This window comes from Prenolepis imparis, unplaced genomic scaffold, assembly GCF_030444845.1.
Source record: "Prenolepis imparis isolate NDT839.2.m4 unplaced genomic scaffold, iyPreImpa1.0 SCAF_15, whole genome shotgun sequence".
NCBI classification, from domain to species: domain Eukaryota; kingdom Metazoa; phylum Arthropoda; class Insecta; order Hymenoptera; family Formicidae; genus Prenolepis; species Prenolepis imparis.
The window spans coordinates 5756104-5779638 of record NW_028141173.1 but is presented as its reverse complement, the minus strand read 5'-3'; the positions used below and the strand labels follow the sequence as shown (position 1 = coordinate 5779638).

Below are 23535 nucleotides of genomic sequence, written 5' to 3'. Positions count from 1 at the left end.
CTCATGACTCGCGAATAATTCATCGAAAGTCGTTACTCGCTAAAAAATGTCGGAGGAGGAGAGAGCGAGAGCTAGGTATACATATCGTTTGGTTTAAAAAGAGATTGCATTGTTTACATACAAATCATTCGCGGGGGAGAAGCTCCAACGGGAGCGATCGATACCATTACAGTTTGATTTATATTAAAGCGTATCCTCGCGCGAGCTCCATTTCTCGCGCATTCGCGGGAATCCGATCGGGACGAATACCGAGGTTTTGCTTGTATAAATCGGACAAGGGTGGAAAAGAAGCAATCTGCGATTGCCGTTCTTAATTCCGCTAAGAGATTACTCTCGCGTCTCCCCCCTCCGCGTTAATCTCCGCGGCGTCGACATTTAGCCGGCATACATTTTAATTCTGCAGAGAGATGCGCGGCAGCCGAATAGACCTTTCGGTCTTTTCGCACCTCCGCGGCGACTCTCCCGGCGACTTCGCTTTAAAAACCGACGGCTAAATAATGTATATCACGGCGGCGAGAGCGGGCGGTAAAACAGTTATAAAAACACCGGCAACTACGTTAGGATCAATTATTTAGGATGTACAGCTCCGTAAAGAGAGAGTAGACCAGTCGTAAAGGGGGCGGAAGAAAGTAGCGCTCCTAGGACGGGTTTGTCGGGGAGAAGAGGAAGAGAAGGGAAGGGAAGCCACCGCGGGGCGGAAGCTACCGCGGGAGTTATAAAGGTTGCAGTTAAAAGTTCCGTGAATTATCAAGGGATTGACTGGCTGAAGAACGTGGCTGGCGCTCATTTTAAAAATGACACGCGCGTTGAAATTTCAATTCTCCGCGATATATGTATATATGTATTCCACCGCGAACGATAATACGCCGCTACCTAATTGATAGCGTTGCTTTAATTCCCCTCCTCCCTCCGAACAATTGATTTTCAAATGGGCCGCGTTTATTTATTTATCGCAAGCTGCGAAATAATGGATCTCATTTTTCTTCTTTTTTTTTTTTACATTTTTCATATTTAAAATGTAAAGAATGAAAGAGAGAATGCACACGCGCTTGTCTGTTTGAGAGAGAAGGAAGACCGCAAGTTTATATAACATCTCCTTTTTTATTTATTAGAAAGATATTTCCATTGTTCTCTTAAACATATTTACGAAAGGTTATATAGGTATTCGTCTTTTATTCAATCGTGTAATTAAAAGAACGCGACGTGTCAATCACGATAAATTAAAAAGATGGCGTTTAATCTCTCGAGAGAAACCTTTATTTATATAGTCGCGTTTTATAGATGTGTGTTAACATTTATTTATTTATACATTTCATACATTTATTTATTTGTTTCTTTATTTTTTAAAGTAGTATAAGTACTTGATATACACTTAACGTTCCTTAATTTATATGATATAAAAGTACTAGTCTGTACGATAAAAAGTACAGTCTATAAATTATAAACATAATCGGAATTGAAAAATGTCTTGCGTGATCTGTCTTTGATTGGTGTATTATTTTTGCATAGATGCGTTAATGTCCGGAGATTAGCTGAAGTAATGAAAAAGTTTGTCGTCGACGGATCGAAATCGCCATTCAAAAATTCCTGAATATTATCAGAAAGCACATATAACTTTCCACGTTTATGATCGATAGCTATATCTTGAGGAAACACTAGTGTTGCGTTGTCCTGCGCTACCAAATCTGTAATGAAAATTTATGTTAACTTCAATGCTCCTAATAATAGCTTATAAAATAAAGCAGATTGTACTTTATTAATTTAATTTAAAATATTTTATTTAAATTAATTTATTTGAAAATTTTGAACTATTGTGCCTCTTCTAAAGATCGACATTCTTCCGAGCATTTCAACATCTCTCTGCTGCTTTTGTAAACGTGAACTTTAGAGACATCTCTGATGTAATGTATGAACTACAGCTTTATAGATCGCTGTAATATTATGACATTTTGTCGAATATAAACAAATTAAAATTAAACTCCTTCGCGACTTATTACTTATGTTTTTGCAAATTATTTTTCAATAATGCAGAAGATAAATAAGTAATTTCGGCAAGTTAATTAAAGTTTAATAAAACTTCTTATCATACGCGGGAAATTCTATTGTCCGAAATAGTAGTAAACAACATATAAATATAAATGCATGCAGAGCTAATAAGTACTGTTTCGTGTAATACTCACGGAACGTTTTCGGATTTAATTCCACCGTAGTATCCCAACACGCGATACCATTTCTATTTACTTGAGTAAAATAATCGATACACGTCTCTGAATCGATGACGGAGGATGGTCCTTGAGTCAACGGTCCCTTAGTACCAACAATATGGAAATTGTAGTAGTTCTCCGATTTTTTCAACGTACTATCTTGCAGAACGTCCGTAGACACGGAAAATTCCGTGATACCGGACATAGCATGGAAATAGAGCGTTCTGTTTCCATTTTCACGGATTGGTGACAAAGACATTCCAAAAACACCGTCGGTCCATTGGAAATTATAGCCGTTAACGTTGTAATTACCTATCGACAGTTAGCAGAGACTTATAAAAATATAATATAAATATGTAAGATAAAATAAATCTTACTCTTCTCTGAAAAAAAACGTGGAAAAAAAAAAGAAGCATATTTCAATATAATTACCATTCAATGGATCGAAATGGAAGAAATGATGAGTAATTCGCCAAGAATCATTCTTTTCCCAGCTGTACACCACCATACCATATTCGGCGAAATCACTCATGTACGCGTAGGCTTTGTCGCATTGTCCAGGTACAACATCGACCACAAGATCGGCGATTAAGCTGTCCGATGAAGGCTTTACATCGGTATCCTTCAAAATATACTTGCGTATAATCTGCAACACATAAGTGGGTACATTTGTGCCGGTGGCCTTGACAAGCGCAATCAAAAAGTAATTTGAAAATATTATTAACACGTAAAAATTCAATTCAAATTTTAATTTTATATTATACGCGAATATTTAAAGGGCAATTTATATTCTTTATTGTATAATAGCTCAGATTAATAGATAAATTATTGCGATATACATATAATAGAAATATATATGCAATGTAATAATTAAAAAATAATATGCAAACGTCGAGAAATTATACCTTATCTGTTTTCAAATCGATAACAATAAGCGTCATCGGTTGCACAACTGTGATATTTCCCAAAATATCATTTATTCCTGTATCGAGACCCCACATGCGATCGCAAGCATCGATTCTGACGCGGAAAATGCTTACGAGACCGTCGGGTGAATGAATGTTATTTGTCTCGAGATCAGGATACGGTGTTAATATCGGACTGTCTTCCTCTGTTACACAAATATATACAGGGTGTCCGGTAATAGTCACGCCAACCGTCGTGTGCAGATTCCTGGGATCATTTGGAGACGATTTTTCCTCAGCAAAAATGTCGAGACACCAATAATTTTCGAGTTATAAGCGATTGAAAATAAAGGGTTTTTCGCAAACTAAGCCTTGTGGAAATAAAATAATAATAAATTCACATTCTTCAGTTAATTTTAGGTAGAGTTTACTTTAATAGAATTTTAATTTAAGGCTTAGTTACAAAGATACATGATGGCAAAAATTGAAAACATGCAAAAAATAATGACCTCCCTCGACATTTTCGCTGAGGAAAAATCGTCTCCAAATGATCCCAGGAATCTGCACACGACGGTTGGCGTGACTATTACCGGACACCCTGTATAATAATGAGAAATTAAATATATTTTTTATCAATCAGAAATATTTCTTTATTTCGTACATAAGATATAAATGTACTTTGGATATTGAATATTCTTTACGGATTTTTTATGCTTGATATATGAAATTTTCACTTTCACAAAACTTGTCTCATTAAAAAATTTTCTCTCATTATACTTATTATCTGAGCGTGAAAGAAGCTTTTCAACGTTTACTTTATTAGTTCTTCTTTTTTTAAAATTTTCTTCTCAAAATTCATTTCTTTCTCATGCGCAAGTAATAAATTCTATTATACCAGGTGTCCCATTTTAAAGGACCCACTCAAATATCTCATTGTCACTGCGTTAAATCGAAAAATGTTTCCTACAAAAGTTGTAGGATTTCGAGGGGGACATAACATAGTAATATTCATTTGACCTTGGGCGGCGTCTCCAAGGTTAGTGAAGGTTAACCTTAAGTGAAGGTGAGAATGAATTTTGAAGAAAATAAAAAAATGCTTCAGATAAAAGTTGTTGAAATTAATTAGTAGAAAAATATGTTATAATAAAAAATATGGGTTTCCATTTAAAAAATTTATTCTCACCTTCACTTGACCTTGGAGACGCCGCCCAAGGTCATATGAATATTACTATGTTATGCCCCTCTCGAAACCCTACAACTTTTGTAGGAAACATTTTTTGATTTAACGCAGTGTTTCTGAGATATTTGAGTGGGTCCTTTAAAATGGGACACCCGGTATATATAAACTCTTCTCATGTCATAAAAAAAACTCGTAATATTATTAGTAAATTTTATTAAGTTATATTTGTTTACTTACGCGAGACGTCGTTCATTGCGAAGCTATTTAAAGTCGCTAAGACGCCACTTTTCCACCGCGGTACTGTGACAAACATTTTTTCATTCCAAATGGCCAAGCCTACTGGCATATTATTATTCGGGATGTAATCGCCGGAAGCGATGTATTCGTTTCGGATGGTACTGTTTGGAAATTCGAATTCGACCTGCTTCCACGAGTAAACGGTATTGAAGGTGTTGCCGGTTGCTGTGGCCAGGCAGGCCAGGAGTAGCAAGTGGAACATAATCTACGAAAAAATCAATTCCCTCGCAATGCGATAATATAACGGTAAATAATTACTAAACGGAACAACGTCAGTCATTAAGGAATGCTATTAAAATAAAATCTATAACAACAGACGGTTTTATTAAATTTTTTATATCTATTAATTGTCAAATGCAAAATTGAAAAAATATATCAAGTATTATATTTATGTAATACATTATATAACATAAGTGGAATCATCATTCTTAGAAATGTTGAATACAATAGCTAATAATTTATACTTAAATATTAATTGAATCCCCTCGCATTAAATCACTACAAGACAATTTATATAAAGAATGTGATGATTGATGATAAAAACAATTATTCATTAGAAAATGAACACGAAATGCCGATGTGTAAATATTTGTTTTTATTTTAGCATATATATGCATATATTTTATTATGCGGCATAGAACCGGTTCCAATTTAGTTAGAATTGTTTCCGTCAGATGTAAATGAGGATATTTATTGCGGTTCACAGAAATCCCTATAAAAATATCTTAAGATATTTATTAGATATTATAGTTTTAACTCACAAACATTTATTTATGCATTTAGAACAAGCTTTTGAATTTGTATAATGAGTGAAAGTTTTTGTGTTTACAAAATGCATAAAATTATCATATTCGAAAGAAAGCCACTTTTATTATAAAGATACGTGGACAGTTCTTACATGTTTTTCGCAGATTTCTTTTAGTGAAAAGATTCGGTTTACATTTTTAAATCTAATCTCCTTGATTTCTCAGCGTTTCTTATCTTCCGCTCGTTTCAACACAAATTGCCAAGTCCTTAGAATTATTTAAATCGGTTATTCTGTGTTCATAAAGTTAATTATAATTCTCTCTCTCTCTCAATTCTCAACTCTTTATGTCATATATTTATTGGAAAACAATGAAAACTGCACGTATTTCTGTAAATTTTACAATATTCCAAAGTACGAAAATATATATTTCTCTCAATTCTTTATACTTACTGTAGGACATTGGAAAGTGCACACATCTCTATGAATTCTTAATTGTTCTAAAGCAATAGAAATATATTGTGTAGCATAGTTACAACAATAATCAAGTTACGAACAAAATAGGCAGAAAATAGAATTAATAAGATAATAAAATTATTAGTGTAATGATAGCTCTTTGTGTTGTATACGTTGCATAACAAATCTAAAAGCTTTTACTGCTTCATCTATGTAGTTTTCATTATGTATACGTATGATTCAAAATGATTAATGACCATGTTTGAGAGAGATTCCTAGATGCAGTATATTGTACAATTTAGGAGCGAGAGATAACCTTGACTGATACTTTTATGAATATATAATGGGAATAATATAATTAAAATTGTGTTCGTGATTAAAAAAACTTGAAATAATCCGGATGTAAGCGGTCTAATTTAAGAAATATATATATAAACAGAAAGAGAAAAATATTTATAAATTTTTTAAATTGACAAATAAATATATTTGCAATTACAATAATTAGCAAACAAGAGTTGCTAGAAAACTGACGTGTGAACAGGTAAATTTAAATACATATAATAGAGCATATAAATATATATAATAATAATTCCAACATATGTATATATAATAAGATTCATCTTAAAATTCTATATCAAATTTCTTCACATTATATATTACAATTAGATAAATTACCACAATGTTGTACAGAAAATTTGCAATTTTATTTAATTGTATTGTTTATAATTATTTGTTAAATCTACAAAATAACTTGCATATATACGAAGAAAGTAATTGAAATAATCGATTCGGCCTTGAGAAATGCCAATATGGTAAATATATGGTGGTAATGAAGTGCCCGAATATTCTCACCGTTAATATATGCCTTCGGCAAGATATTCAAAATGGAGCAAGTTTTTACTTTATAGGAACCGGATTTCTGAATTCTTCATTTGCTACAAAGTTTTCGATGATGAAAATATTGAAAGGCGAATTTTTGCATTTAAACATAAATTCTTCCGAAACTAAGTTTGACAAATGTAAACAAATAATGAAACTCAATTCTTTATGTAATTTTACGTGAATTTTACTTAAATAAAACTTTATCATTTAAAAAAACAGTTACAAGTGTCTTTAATTATTAGTTATTAAAAATTTAAATATTAAATATCATTAAAAAGCATGAGAAAATATGATTTATTATGTTAGTTAAATTTTAATTATAATCATATCGATGTTATATTTGATCTTTGTAAATTTAAACATAAAGTAGACGTAATATTCTCACACATATAGATATATGTAAATATAATAAAATTAGATAAAAGAAATTATTCGAATATATTAGTACATAAAAAAATATAAATTTATATATAGATAATAATGGCAGATATAAAAAATTAACAGAAATTATTTTATCGAAATATAACTAAATAATAATTAATATAGAATAAATGTATCGAATTTTGCGTTATTAATAAAAGGACAGATTTATTAGGTACTCCAAATTTATATTTAAAAAAAAATTGCCTCAAGTGATTAAGTGATGCAAAAAATACTCACTGCTTAAACTGGTACACTGGTCTTCCGTGGAGCGATGTAAAGTGGAATGGCATCTGTTATAGACCGTGTCACCGGCTTTTATATGCCGATACCCTCTTCCAATCAGGGATGTGCAAAATGGGTGTCCAAACCCATTAAAAATAGAAAATGCAAAATAATTGAAAACTTCCTATTTGAAAATGCAAAATGCAAAATGCTTCTTAGATACCCATTTAAAATAGGAAATGGAAAATAGGCATTTTCAAAATGGTTTTTTCATGTATATATATTTAAATTCTTATTTTTTTATTTACTTCTTACAATTTTATTTACTTCTTACAATGATTACTTATATTTATAAATTCTTATTTCTTTATATATATTAAATTTTCTTTATAAGCTTTCTTTATAAACTTCTTTATAAACTTTCTTTCATAAACTCTTTAAACTTTTATAAATTTTGTATAAATTTTATATATTTTTAATATAAAAAAAAATTTAATACAAAAAACCAAAAATTACATAAATATATTTACATATGGAATTACAAAAAATTTTTATTATTGTTTACAGACATTTACTAATGACTTCTTTAATAACATTTTGATTGTTATACATACATATTATTGATATCTCGATTAATTTTTAGTTTGCAAAAAAAATGCATTTAAAATAAAAAATGGTAACAAAAACCATTTAAATGTAAATATAAAATAGTTTTTAAAAACATGTATTTTAAATGCAAAATACAAGATAAGCATTTTATCTTCTACATTTCCTGCATCTATTTCAAATAATGCACATCCCTGCTTTCAATGACGAGTATTAACGAGTCTTTGTTAAAAATATATACATAGCAAATGTAGGAAGAAAATGCACATGAGATATGAATGGAAATCAATTTCTTATATTATTACGAATTAAGCTTTAGAAAATTAAATTAATAACAAAATCACATATTTTTGAATTAATTTTTTAGCTAGATTTTAACAAAAATTCCACCTTGAAATATAATATTATAAAATAAAATAATAGTTGTTTAATAATAGGAAAAAACTTTTGCCTTTTTTGTCAAACAAAAATTGACTTTAAAAAGATGAAAAAAGTTTTCGTTATATTTTGTAATTCTTAAATCATCCGTACAAGAACTTATTTCAATACTATCTCAATTATTACTTGTATATTATCTAAATTTCTTCATATATTTTTAATTATATGTATATTGTTCAACTACGTTGCAAAAATGTAGAACGTGAAATTATTTGTTATACTTTAGTTTTATTATATCGGCAAAGTTAATTCTTTTTCTTCCATCGTTGATAATTGTTATTGTACCTGTGCACGTATACATCATTTTATTTTTAGTTCCCGGACTAAAAGATTATACGCGTAACACGACGATCGTTAAGCTATCTGCTATTTGCTTACTTATGCAAGTTGAATGGAGGAATTATCTCACGCAAAGCGTTGCTCAATTACGAAATAACTGTAAACATCTCAAAGAATTATGCACGACAGAAAAAGAGCCGGAAAAATTAATTTCATGTAATATATTTGCCTAACCTTTAAACTAATGAGAAATGAGATACACGCATTTTTTGCAAAGTTGTATCTATATTTATAATATATTATATACATGTACCTAATGTGCGAAAATCGCTGACAATACTGATATCAGAGATTCGTCTACAAAGCTGACATGAATGTTTGTAATGTTCGAAAAGTGGAAGACAAACATATCCTTAAGCTAAATTAATTAATTAATAAATAAAGAAATTCACCTTTTTTCTACAAATCTCTATCCATATATACATCCGGCAACTCTTGTAAAATAATCGCATATATTTATTGTGTTTGGTATATATTAATCAATATGTATATTTTGATATTTTTTAAATGAGCTTGAAAATCTTTCGAAATCTTTTGTGACGTGATACAATTATGTATCATGTATAAAAATACTTTTTATTATATATAAAAATGTCAGAGCTTTGAATTTTGTATATAAAAAATTTATATATATATTTTATATATAAAATGTCAGCTTTGATTTTTTTGTATATTATACCGGGTGTCCCATTTTAAAGGACCCACTCAAATATCTCAGAAACACTGCGTTAAATCAAAAAATGTTTCCTACAAAAGTTGTAGGGTTTCGAGGGGGACATAACATAGTAATATTCATATGACCTTGGGAGGCGTCTCCAAGGTCAAGTGAAGGTGAGAATAAATTTTTTAAATGGAAACCCATATTTTTTATTATAACATCTTTTTCTACTAATTAATTTCAACAACTTTTATCTGAAGCATTTTTTTATTTTCTTCAAAATTCATTCTCACCTTCACTTAAGGTTAACCTTCACTAACCTTGGAGACGCCGCCCAAGGTCAAATGAATATTACTATGTTATGTCCCCCTCGAAACCCTACAACTTTTGTAGGAAACATTTCGATTTAACGCAGTGTTTCTGACAATGAGATATTTGAGTGGGTCCTTTAAAATGGGACACCTGGTATAAGTGAATCGCAAATGTGATGAGATGACACAATCGTGGTAATTTTGTCAACATTATGAAAATAATATAATAAATAGAATTGCGCTAAATATATATGCACGATTGATCGTAAAATGTGGCTTGTTTGATCAATAACGAATTATTTTATCACACAACTTGTCATAATAATAATTCGATATTGTTTCGGAAATATTTAAAATCTTATGGCGATCAGTTTTCCTTTAAAATTTCGCTTCTGCTTCGAGATCTCCATGTTTTTCTTTCGACTTACACTTCCTGCACGTAAAAAAAGCAATGTGTTTCATAATTTATAATCAAGTTAAATTTAATATAAACGGTTTATACTTTCATAAACATTCTATTGCATTTTATTTATGAGCATATGCATTATATTACTTATTTGTATCTAACACATATGTGGAAAAAATTCTCAATAATATCTTTCCACGTGTTATTTCGTTGAATTTGCATCTTTTATGAAACACAACAATTTTTTAAAAAGGATATCGGGTGGAAAGATATATTTTATACTCACTTTCCAAATTCCTCGCCGTCTTGAAGGGTTTCCGGCAATGTACATCCGGCAGTTTCAGGCAATAATAGGCACAATGCGGCTCCGACCAACGGCAAAATCCCGAATATAGTTGGCGGTAACCACAATTCGATGTCATTCTGTAATAGTATCAACAATTGGTAATCTAGGGAACTAATTAACGCATTCATAAATATACTTCTAGTTCAAAATTTTAGTCTAAATTTCGCTCATGCTTGAAATTGTCTACGACTCGAAGTAATGCTATTCGAGTTTACATAATTGGCTCTAATTAATACGTGTAAACTTACCAAGGATACCACAAATGGCGCCAAAATGGAGCCTATTCTAGCACACATGCTGCTCGCGCCAACTCCGATGTTCCTTACGACTGTAGGAAACAGTTCGCCGGAGAAAAGGTAGACTGTCGTAAACGACACCGACATGCCGACAATACCGAGGCATGCCAGAAGCAATCTTAACCATGACATATCTATAAAACAGAGATGTAAAGATGTATTACCTACCAATATATCGATTTAAACAATTGTTTAATAGTTATCGTTCGTAAACATTTTATTCAGAGTGATAAAACGAGACGTTTCTCGATATTGATTAATCTCAATTTTTAGAAACATTGTTTCAATCAATAAATAAAGCAGTTTTGCGAGAAAAGAAGATTCTCTTCGATTATACGAGCGACATCCTTCAAAACTGCGAACTCTCTTATTTCACAAAGATTTGAAAAAAAAAAAAAAACTTTCCTCAAGTTTAATTTATTTAATATTAAATTTAATATATTTTCCTGAAATATATAATATAAAAAAAATTGTTTAAATACTAAAGATAATAACAGTATTCAGATATATAGACTTAAATAATAATTTTAACAAAGCTCACTTCATTATAAACGTTACTTAAAAATAGTAACATAAACCAAGAGGCAATAGCATTGAATTGTATGCACATAGTACAATTTCTTACCATTTGACACGACGATTAAGAGCAAACAGGCCAAGCCAGTTATGGAATTGCTGCAGATCAGAGTGATTCGTCGACCCAGTTTGTTCATTGCCCACCACGCGACAAAGTTTCCTGGAACCTGTATAGCACCGGACAGTGCGAAATTAATGAAAATATCGCCACCGACCTGACCGATGTACTGCGACATGCCAAACAGACCCATTCCGCAAACGATCCAATTGAAGAAAATCGAGAGGGATTTCATTCGCATGTTCGGTGTGCGAAACAGATCCAGAAACGAAGCCTTGTGGTCCAGCGCGGATTTCTTAAAATTCTGCAATACAAAAGCGCGAATTAAGGCTCCTGGCTCCTTGCCGACCATGTCGAAATCGTGACGTCAGAGGCGAGAAAACACACGCTAAAATTTCTTAGATGCCATTTCGAAATAAAAAAATATTTCGATGAAACAGCACTTCAGATGGCTTTAGCACACTCTTAAAAAACCCCGAAAACTATCCTTTCCCCTTTATAATCAATCAACACCTGTAAAATGTAATATTATGAAGCCCAGTCCGTCTGGTCTTTGCACATGCGCAGTCATTCCGCGTGTCAAAGTCTGATATCTCGATCATTTTACAGATGTTGATTATAAAGGGAAAAGGATAGTTTTCGGGGGTTTTTAAGAGTGTGCTAAAGCCATCTGAAGTGCTGTTTAATTAAAATATCTTTTCATTAAAAAATGGCATCTAAGAATTTTCAGCGTGTGCTTTCTCGCCTCTGACGTCACAATCCAATATGGCCGCGGTGAGCACCCAGGAGTCTTAATACTCCCTGAACCGCGTAACAACGTTTGAACTCTGAATTATATATTTAATTGTCGTGTAAAATCACGACGATTATCTATTATACGTATCGCTCGGATTCATCGGAATACTTTGAACGATTGTCTCTTACTTGATGCAAGCAATGTTTCCTGACTATTTCGGGAATATCCACATTCTTCACTTTATTAACATTGGCCGCCCTCTGCAATATTGTGCACGCTGCTCTCTGCTTTCCCATGGCTAGTAACCATCTCGGCGACTCGGGCACTATCCACCAATAACTTAAAAGAATTATAGATGGAAGTGTAATGGCAATTTGTAGATGCTGCCAATGTCGGAACCAGAACGCGAGTCCTGCCAGCGACATGTGGCCTAAACTGAACGGAATTTGATATAAAACGGTGATGGCGGCACGCCATTTTGTACCTACTATTTCCATACCTGAAAAAAATACGCAAAAAGAAATAAATCGTACAAGTCAATTGCAGTCTATATCGGTTTGTATTGTTTGTGCAGATAAACTGTGATGACTAATAATTTTAATTTACGCGCAGAGAGAAAGACACAAACAGTAATAAAATTATATATATAATAAATAATTTAAGACTCTAACAAAAAAGATAAGTTTTATTATTATTTGCTTTAATGTAGCATTAAAAAATATTAGTTACGAAGTTAATTGCATATTGCAATTTTATTTTGTTATTTATCGTTGAAAAAAAAGTCTTGGCGAATAACAGCTTCGTATATTTGAGGATTGAGACACTTACAGATAACGTAACTAGTAACCATCGTGCCTCCAGTGGCTAAGGCACTTAACAGCTTCATCAGCAATAATACTTGAAACCAAGGAACTATCGCGCACCCAATACCCGATAATAGTTGGAGAACAATGGAAATCATGAGCGGAATTTTTCTACCGTACCTATATATAAGATATACAATATTTTTTATTCCTCCCCGTTTCACGGTTTCGTGAACGGTTTATTAGTCGTTATATGGACTTGCCTATCTGCCAAGCTGCCGAAGATTATGTTGCCAAGAAGCACCCCGAACATAAGTATAGACTGCTGGATGTTCGCGTAATGCGTCCTATCGCAGACTAGATTCCACTGAAACGACACAATATAGCTTTGTTTTTTCTTTTATACTTCGCGAGATAATTTTTAAATAAGCACGCTCATGTTTTTTACGCATTTACAAACTAAAGATATTATAAGCGGCTTTTAAACTCACGTAAAACTCACTTGCGATATGATGGTCTCGCGGAATATTCTCCTGTCGTATTCCCATTCCGTGCATTTTGCCAGAGTGCCGTTAAAATCGACCATGCACTGATCCTTGGAGTCGACGGTAGCGGGCTTCGTGCAATTGTAATCCTGATGAGGCGCCATGAAGACGATCGCCAATTGATGCCACGCTACCGGAAATTTGACCAGAGAAATCGCCAGGCAGACGATGATCTGCCATTTGCCGAGATTGCCGATCGCGATCTGCACCGCGTCGACATTATTCGCGCCGGAATCGACATGATCGTCCTTACCGTTGGAAACTTGCTTCACATTCACGCTAGCTGTAATTTAACAAGATCTGCACATTTGTATAAATTCGTGTTAAGAATTTCTCCTCTTAATTAATTAATTAAGAGCCTTTAACTTACAGCCTGACCCTATCTTACAAGATCGTGACGCCAGTCACGATTATTCTATCTTGAAGAAAGAGTCATTTTCATATATGTATGTATAGAGAGAGGAAAAAGGGAGAGAGAGAGATGTAAATTAATTATTCTCATATTTTCTCGTATATTAAAAATCAAGTGACAGCAAAAAACATTTGACAAGGCATTTAAAATCGCGAGACGTATTGCCGTATTGTTCTTCCCATGACGAAATTCGCGTTAAGACCTCTTAATTAATTAATTAAGATCCTTTAACTTACAGCCTGACCCTATCTTACAAGATCGCGACGCCAGTCACGATTATTGTATCTTGAAGAAAGAGTCATTTTCATATATGTATAGAGAGAGGAAAAAGGGAGAGAGAGATGTAAATTAATTATTCTCATATTTTCTCGTATATTAAAAATCAAGTGACAGCAAAAAACATTTGACAAGGCATTTAAAATCGCGAGACGTATTGCCGTATTGTTCTTCCCATGACGAAATTCGCGTTAAGACCTCTTAATTAATTAATTAAGATCCTTTAACTTACAGCCTGACCCTATCTTACAAGATCGCGACGCCAGTCACGATTATTGTATCTTGAAGAAAGAGTCATTTTCATATATGTATAGAGAGAGGAAAAAGGGAGAGAGAGATGTAAATTAATTATTCTCATATTTTCTCGTATATTAAAAATCAAGTGACAGCAAAAAACATTTGACAAGGCATTTAAAATCGCGAGACGTATTGCCATATTGTTCTTCCCATGACGAAAAGCGTGACGCAAATCTATTATCATACGCAGAATCTGTATATCCACGTGATATATTGCTTTCCAGCTATTTTTCTTCGTTACGCATGAGACTTAATTGCGCTCATTAGTTATGATTCTGATTATAAATTCATTGCGTTATACAATAAGTGAAGAAGATGCACATGACACGTGCATTGATCTATCGCTCCTCCATTTATTTTGTATAATTGAGCGCTAACTACGCGCCATCTAATAACGTGCATAATTGGTCGTCGATCTTTGTAAAAAAAAAAGAAAAAAAAGAAAACCAATGCACCTACATTTTACAATGGATGTAATTATAACTGATCTTTTTAAAAGACTATTTGTTTTGTTTTTTTCTATAGACATTTAGTTTGTTTTTTCTATGAGACATGTTAATGAAGTGTTGATGAGAGCGATAGAATGTAGTAATAACTCAGATTTTTCCTGTTAGATCGATAAAATAGTTTGTCGTGGAACATACATTTATATGGAAAATGCACACATTTGCATACACATATATGTTCACATAAGTTATATTTGCACAGCTGATAATTTACGACGTGTAATGAGGTTTCCAGAAAATGATGATACTGCGCGAGAACAGTCGTATGAAAACAATCGCGCATATGAAATCTAACGAGGAATTAATAAAACGGATTAATAAGAAGAGTCTATTATAAAGGGAAAAAAAAAAAAAAAATAATCTACGTTTCTTTCCTTTATACTACACAATCGAAATTAAATCATCGATTATATAGTTGCAATTGTCAGGCACGACTGCATAATAAACTATTCAACCTCGCGTGTCTGAGACAAATGATTCATAAATATTCATAAATACTCAAAGCGTATTCTTACATATCTTTCCGAGTAACGAGTAATCTGTAAGCTAGCTAAAAAAATATAATTCATAAGTTAACGCGAGATAAAAATTTATCCAAAAAATGTATAGTACGCAATTAAATTTCTATCATTGAAAATTAAAGGAATAATAAATCGATAAGGATAAATCATCGAGAAAAGCTAACCAATGATCCCCTTTCTTGTTCCTTTTTGTGCGAAAAAAAATTGCACAAAGATTTTTAATATATAAATTAAGATTATCGATTCGCGCTTTGTATATGATTTGGCTGTTTTCTCATACAAGCGAATTTTAGAAACACATGCAATTCGCAAATTGTACACACTATGCGGTAAACAAGGAGCAAACCAGTTCGTAGAAGAAAAAACGCTAGACAGTGCGTGTGAACCGTAAAATGCGTGCTTAACCTCGAGACACCAAGAAGACAACCTTCGATCTCCGACTTACATCGGCATCCTTCTTCGGAAACTCGAAAGGTCAGTCTCGCCTTTCAAGCTGTCATGTCGATACAGATTTATCCTAAGATTGTTACATGCTATACGCGGCAAAATAAATGCGATAAATCTAGTCTTTTGTGGACGTTCGAGAATAGACTCTTTCGAGGATAAAGTCTTCTAAAACAAATCTAAAGTCGATTGTCGCGAAAATATAGATCGGTCGATCGCTGAGATTTCGCCACTGCATATATATTTGCGATTAAAATTTTATTTCAAGAATCCACGTGAAATTAACTTAATACTGGTTTGTTCTTTGTATATTCGCTCCCCTAAATTCTCCAAAATATAAAAAAGTATTCTATTATTAATGGATGTTTGGCGCGTATTTAGTATTTGGGATGACATGTCAAAATATTGAAAAGCATAGCCACACCTATTGGAATTCCTCAAGGGGTGTCTCACTGTGGCAATACATGTACACTTTTTCTGGAATTACGCATTACTTCGCATTACTACGCATTACTTCGCATTACTTCGCATTACGTCGTATTATTTCGCATTACGTATTACGTATATTCGCATTGATTTACAATTTTTTTGAGAGTCAAATTTATGATTATTTATTAATATTTCAGATAAATAGGGGTAATAATCGCAGAAAAATAATTTTTTTAATTTAATAAAATAAGTTTTGTATGTGTTTGTGTGTGTGTAAAATCAAAGTTTATTCTTGTATGTACTGCGTACATATGCACTCAGTGCTTCGGTAGTAGTGCACATGTTCTCGCTTCTTTTATTCGTCTCTTTTTCCATCACGCGAGGAAGAGACAGAAGACTATATAAAAAAAATTAATTGAAAAAAAATACAAAGAACTAAAGAAAATATATAATGACTAACTCTGTAATGACTAACTATGTAATAAAAATATATAATATATAAGCTAACTAATATATAGACCTACCTATAACATGCTACCTAACTAAAATATATATATGTAAAGACAACTCTATACAAATATATGTATAACAAAATATTATAATTTATAAAATCATTAATAATTGATCAGATCAGTATTAAAAGTTTGTATTTTGTGTTTAAATTCGTATAAAAGAAATAAAAATTTAATATAAACATATAAATAAATTTTTATTAAAAATGTTTTTAGTTGACTTTTTAAAAATTTTTGAATTTTTTAGTCACAGTTTAAAATAATTTTTTTTCATTTATTTTTATTTATAATCGGAAACGTCTTGTTATATATTAAGTATTATACATATAGGGATATCTTAATTTGGGTGTTTCAACTAAAAAATATTTGTATGATAAAAAATATTAATTTTGAATTTTTTGCATAATATGTATATCGATTACATAATTAATAATAATATCTTATAAATTTATTTCTCTTAATATCTTTCTCCATTTTAATTGCATTTTTCTTTACTAAATTAAAGTTTCAGTACTAACATTTGAATATATTGTATTTTATTTGAAAAGAGTTGATATTATTTTCGATGAAATCAGAAACGATACATAAAATTTTATAAAATGTTATTACATATCCTATAATATTCTGACATTTTGCAAAACTTCTAAATAATGTTTATTTTAGTAAATAAAGAGGAATATTTAATTGGAAAAAACTGCAAGATACTCTATATATTACTTACTGTATTTGTAAAACAAAAAATGATAAACAAACATATCGAATTACTTTAGAATTACATGGAATTACTTTAGCATTACATGGAATTACTTTATATTATCTTATATTGCACAGTATTACATGGAATTACTTTATATTGTTTAGTATTACACGTAATTCCGCCGCATTACTTATAATTACACGGCGCATTACATGGAATTACTTGGAATTCCCGATAATTCGCAATACGTGTACAAATTTTTGGTGAGTGAGACACCCCTTGGAATTCCTAATCTATATTCTATTGGTTATTTTGTCATTACATTTATTCGCAAACACTATTAATCATATAATATCCTGATACATAATTTATCATATATTATCCTTAGAATTTATTTTCAACGTACCATATTCGTTGGTTTTCGTATCCTTCATATCACTGCTGCTTGCACTTTCCTCAAGCTACTTTCCCGGATATCTGTAACATGGATAGTAAAAGATGTAAATGCGACAGATCCAAAAACAACGATCATTACCGATCATCTATTTGTCACATATTCGTTATTGATTCCATCTATTTATCGAATAAATAAAACGCGTTTCAAGGTACGCGCATATTAGTGTGTGTGTGAGATTGCACATTTTCTCGGTAAAAAAAATAATCTCCCTTCTCCTATCTCTTTCCTGCTCCTTTCACCTATTCTACTTCTTTTACCTCTCGACAAGAAATTGTTTCTCGCGGACATTCCGCGTATACAAACACATATGCACACACAATACCATAAGAAGGCTAACTGGATTACACGATGGTCAATAATAATTAACGAAGACAATCATCGTTGATGATTAATCATCATTAAGGACTGACCCGTGTAAACGCGCATGTCAGAATAGTAAAAGATCTCCACATCCGCGCTTTTATTATTATGACTCATCGTGATTATACGCATCTTGACTTATCTAACGGAATTGTAATCAACTTGTCCGTAAAATCGTAGATCCGATGACAGGTTTTTTATTTCACGTATGCGCGTATAACGCTTTGATATGAATAATTAATCGGTACTGTCTCTTATCTAATTAAACTAGTGAGGCTAATTGCTAGTCTCTCACGCGTATCTCATAATCAGATAGATGACATGAGTATACATAAACAAAGAAGATAGAGAAATCGTTATCTTAAACAGCCTAACAATAAGATTGAATTTTACCGAAATAAGACTGTAAGAGTAATCTAATTTTTTATTTTATAAAATTGTGAGAAGATAATTAGATCGAAATTAAAATGTTCATATACGTATTAATTTCTAAAAGTGATCAATGATGATCTATTGATCGAGCAAGAATAAGTTGAGAAAGAATTAATTGATCAATTTTGCCGTCTAACAATAAGTAAATGATAAATTTATTTGTACACGCGGTATGATATTTTTTTCAATGACCTTATTATTGTAATATTACAAGCATATATAAAAATCGATTTCTGTAAAAGTGGAAATAAATTGAAATGCATTATTTTATATTTAAATAAATCTGTAAATATATATATATATATACATATATTTTTTTTAATTCATTTATATAACTTATAACTTTACTTCAACGAGATGACGTGTCGATTACAGTATCCATGACTGTTACTTAAGCAGTGATCTCACAGTGCTAATCCGTACAACAAACACAGATGTTACAAATGTATATATATATGTATATACGATAATTATATATATATTATATACACAATTTTGAATTTCACAATTTTGTGTGTTAGAGTTTATCTTTATTTCTAGAGGTTATAATTATTTTCTTCTGAAAGTAATGAATGTAAATTTCGCTCACATTTCTTAATATTATACAAAATTTCTCGAATTATATGTATATCTCGGATTTATATTTAATTCACATTTAAATATAATTAAAATAAAATAATTAAAAAATAAAATAATTTTATAAAATAAAATAATATTAAAATAAAATAAAATATTTTGCACATTTAATAATAAAGTTAATTTACAATTATTTTGAATGTAGAATGTAATATATACTGTTTATTTAAACTTTTACAGTAATTGATTTTCTGTAACAAATTTGTATACATATATATATGTACAATTTTATAATAGATTTACTTATCAAATACCGCGTATCGAAAATACGAATAAATTTATTCGGATCAAAACATTTGCCAATCAATTCTTTTTCATCGCTCCTTCTTGTCAATGTGTGAAGCGCAAAACTTTTAACGCGTTGCGATTTTTTCTTTCTTTAATATGTTTCATGACTTTAAATTATCCAAGTAAATCGACGATAAATATTGTTCGGATAATCTCATAAAAGAAAAAGAGATTTTGAGAAAAATTTAAGTATCTAAGAAATCGCTTAGATAAGGATATTGAAAGTGTGTCAGTTGACCACAATAATACTTAGAAGCGTGAGAAATCGATCAACTCATGCCGTGACGATGAATCGAATCCAATTAATGAGCGAAATGAAATTCATTGATTTCCATCTTATCGATCTTTCTAAATTTCGACAGCAGACAATTAAGAGACTATAATTTGATAAAATTAAAAGACAAAGTTTGACTATATTCGCTCAGTTTAAAGTTCTCTTATCTCTGACATTTGCATAAATGAGTTTTGTTGGTTCAGCTTTTAAAACATATCATATCCTCAGCGTTTTACATTATCTTTTATTATGACACATTTGATATCGCGATTAATATGCTTAATACTCGCAATACATCTTGCCAAAATGGACCTTGACAACTGATGAAATCTAGCGACCGATGCAATGTTTGCTTAGACATTTAATGATAGTTTGCATAGAAAGATAGGACATTGAACATTGAACCGAAACGGAGAGAAAGAGGGGAAAAGAAAAAACGGAAAGGTAAGATTGAAGGCGAACGCCGTTACGAAGGATAGAAAATATCGGCACCTAAAATGACTCTCCTCGCAACTTTTCCTCACTGTTATTACCGCGTCATTACAGTTATCGTGCCTGCTGCGGCTTAATTATGATTGGGGTTGCGGAAACCGCGCAAATGGCAGCGCGCAGTCACACCTGGCAATTTAAGCGGATTTTTATAGACGATCTTAATTCTGCACTTTGTGCTACCCGCCGCCAAGGCTGTAATATATTGCTGTAATTCTCGGGATATGTGCATTTTTCTTTGCATTTCTCGACTTAAGAAAGAGACTTACCGCTTATATCGCGAACTTATCTTCAGGGATTAATATAGGGATGCAAATAAAAAATAGAACTGTATTCTTCCGGTTTCAAATGGACTTTAATAGAGTTTTAATTTATAGTTTGATTAGAAAACGTTGGTAAAATTAAAAAAATTATAATGATAATGCATATCTCACATATTTTCGCGAAAGAAAGATTGAATTTCCAAATATGTATCTAGTAAAGTTATCGCGAGTTATTGGTAATTACAAAGAACATGATATATTTGAATGATAAATTATACACACAGAGAGAATTTTCTCTTAGAATTTATCCTGAAAATCAAGAGAAGAAAGAATTTTATGTGAATTTCTCTAATTGATATTTATAACAATAAAAATAATAATATCTATCACAATAAAATATAAAACATGTTTGATTAATTTTACTAAACTGTATAGTAAAATTAATCAAACATATTTTATATTTTTTCTAATAGATATTATTATTTTTATTTTGATAGATATTAATCAAAGAAATTCTCATAAAATTCTTTCTTTTCTTGATTTTCAGGGTAAATTCTAAAAGAAAATTCTCTCAGTGTACACACAACGTACATAAAATACTTTCACCTTGTCATGTTCCAAATAACTGATATATCGAAATTATCGATATTATATAATTAATTTCGGAATAATCTCCAAGAAATTTTAGCTTATCGTCGAAAAAATCGAGAAGACTTCTGAAATGAGCTGAACGAATGGTGTAAAGCGTAAGATCACTTAAAGGCCGATCACTAATCTATCAATTAATGAGAATCTACCAGAGACACACGTGCTTACAGAAAGAAAACTTGGGCCGGCTCGAGGGAGGAGACGAGCTCGAGAGAGCTCGAACTCTCTTCGCGTCTTCGCACTCGCGTTACGAACTTGGAAAATGCGTTTGCTCGTGCAGAACTGGACGGCTCGGGCGTAACGACTATCGTATTGCTCGAAGACGCAACTTGGATAAAGTCTTTCGAGCCGTCTTGTTCTCCACCAGAGAGGAGAGAAGGGATGCCGGCGCCAAACGTTACGTCGCGAGATCGCGGCGCCGCTACGTAGAACTGAACGGAAAAATGATCATCCGCAACCTGCAATTTCGTGCGCGAGAGATGAGATGACAAAAGTAAATCGACGGCATCTACCTCTTCTTCTTCCAGGAACGGATCGGCCGTTCAAAGTTAATCCTAGGAATACCAATTATACGGCTCTCTCCGTTCGCTTTAGTCGCATTTTCCATACTTCGCGCCTCTTCTTCCGCTTCTCTCCTCTCTCGCCGAAGCCTGAATACTTATTTCGTTGGAAAAAAAAAAAAAAGAGAAAATACAGTTAGAAGATAACTTGTGCGCAAAACTGACGCGTATCTATCTTGTGAGAAGGCATCGTATTATTCAGTAGAACAATAATTTTTTTGATAATTAAGTTGTATAACAATTAACAATACGTTGAAATCTCTTCTAATGGGCACATATTTGTATGCGAAAATATTATGGAATCGTGATTCATGCTCAGTAACATCGCATCGTGTCAGCAGGTTGTTTAATTATTCAGAATGTACACAGAGAGAATTTTCTTTTAGAATTTATCCTGAAAATTATGGTAATTATGGGACAATATGGCATGCAAAGAATTTTATGAGAATTTCTCGGATTAATATTTATCACAATAAAAAATAATAATATCTATCGCAATAAAATATAAAATATGTTTGATTAATTTTACTAAAAGTATGGTAAAATTAATCAAACATATTTTTAAAATTCTTTCCATACCATATTATGTCACAATAATTTTCAGGATAAATTCTAAGAGAAAATTCTCTCTCTTCTGTGTAGAGAAAAAATATCGGGACGGCGGAATATCTCGAAAGGGTGGTCTTTTCTGAAAAAAATGTTATATACAAAAATTATAAGGTTTTATACACGAATATGTAATAAAAATGAGGATTTCCAATTAAGAAATTGAAAGTGACCCTTACGTGACCTTGACAACGCTATTCAAGGTCATAATAATATTAAAAAAATAAAATCCTACAACTTTTGTATATAACATTTTTTTCAGAAAGCGCCATCCTTTCGAGATATTTTTGTCGTCCCGGTACATTTTCTAACATCGCGTATATGCAAATTATTAACACTGATGAAGCGATACGTCAGTTGGAATATATTATTTTATTCGTTATTATTTCGAATATTGGTTCGAAAAGGAATATGTTTCGTAGGTTTCTCGATAAGAGCAACACACGGTCATCGAAGACTTGGGTGAAGAATCGTCACCCATTTATGTCTCGGAAAACGCTCGGATACCTCGATATATGTGTCATGATGATGCATGTCATGTTTAAAAGATCGAGCTGCTTTCGAATGTAGCATACGAAATCATCAAGAGCGAACTCTTTATTTAATCTTTTCAGATAAAAAACAAATTATATACCTATACATATAATATAAATTTCTTTTTGTTTAATTATTTCAGCTACGTAAATCATTAAAGTATAAATATTCGACTTTATTCTCACAGCTGTAAACAAAGAGCGTGCTTGATCACGAATTATACGTCGATATCATAAGCCCGGTTAGGCATAAAAGCTGCTACAGAGCACAATCGTCCCTCCATTAACCCTGGTTAACTTAGTCCTTAAAAAAATACGCGCATGTCTGCCGAACGTGCATCTGCATTAAGTGGCTTAATTGTCACAAATTTGTTGACCACCGCACGTTAATCAAAGGAATAACGCGGTCAGTGTTCTTAGAGCGTCGTGAGAATGCGATTTGATTGTTAAAATTCTTACTGAT

General features: G+C 31.8%; 2 protein-coding genes across 3 annotated transcripts; both read right to left on the bottom strand.

Annotated features, from left to right (window-relative positions):
• Positions 1-1234: 1234 nt before the first annotated feature.
• Y-f (yellow-f) lies at positions 1235-7472 on the bottom strand. 2 transcript variants are annotated; one of them, XM_083055413.1, is made up of 6 exons: positions 7330-7472; positions 4527-4791; positions 3110-3315; positions 2637-2850; positions 2181-2516; positions 1235-1685 (listed from the first exon to the last, which is right to left on the bottom strand). In XM_083055413.1, exons 2-6 carry the CDS (start codon positions 4786-4788, stop codon positions 1432-1434), a joined length of 1272 nt encoding a protein of 423 aa, XP_082911539.1. In that variant the 5' UTR covers positions 4789-4791; positions 7330-7472; the 3' UTR covers positions 1235-1431. The 2 variants fall into 2 exon arrangements, with proteins under 2 accessions (XP_082911539.1, XP_082911540.1); XM_083055414.1 differs by having other exon boundaries at positions 4527-4810; positions 7330-7382.
• A 962-nt stretch (positions 7473-8434) lies between these two features.
• Positions 8435-21712, bottom strand: LOC145945972 (organic cation transporter protein). The gene is made up of 10 exons (XM_083055294.1): positions 21542-21712; positions 17933-18003; positions 13390-13715; positions 13151-13254; positions 12913-13067; positions 12273-12583; positions 11340-11652; positions 10667-10848; positions 10359-10495; positions 8435-10099 (listed from the first exon to the last, which is right to left on the bottom strand). The coding sequence occupies exons 2-10, from the start codon at positions 17958-17960 to the stop codon at positions 10045-10047; spliced, it is 1611 nt and encodes a 536-aa protein (XP_082911420.1). The 5' UTR covers positions 17961-18003; positions 21542-21712; the 3' UTR covers positions 8435-10044.
• Between the last annotated feature and the right edge of the window lie 1823 nt (positions 21713-23535).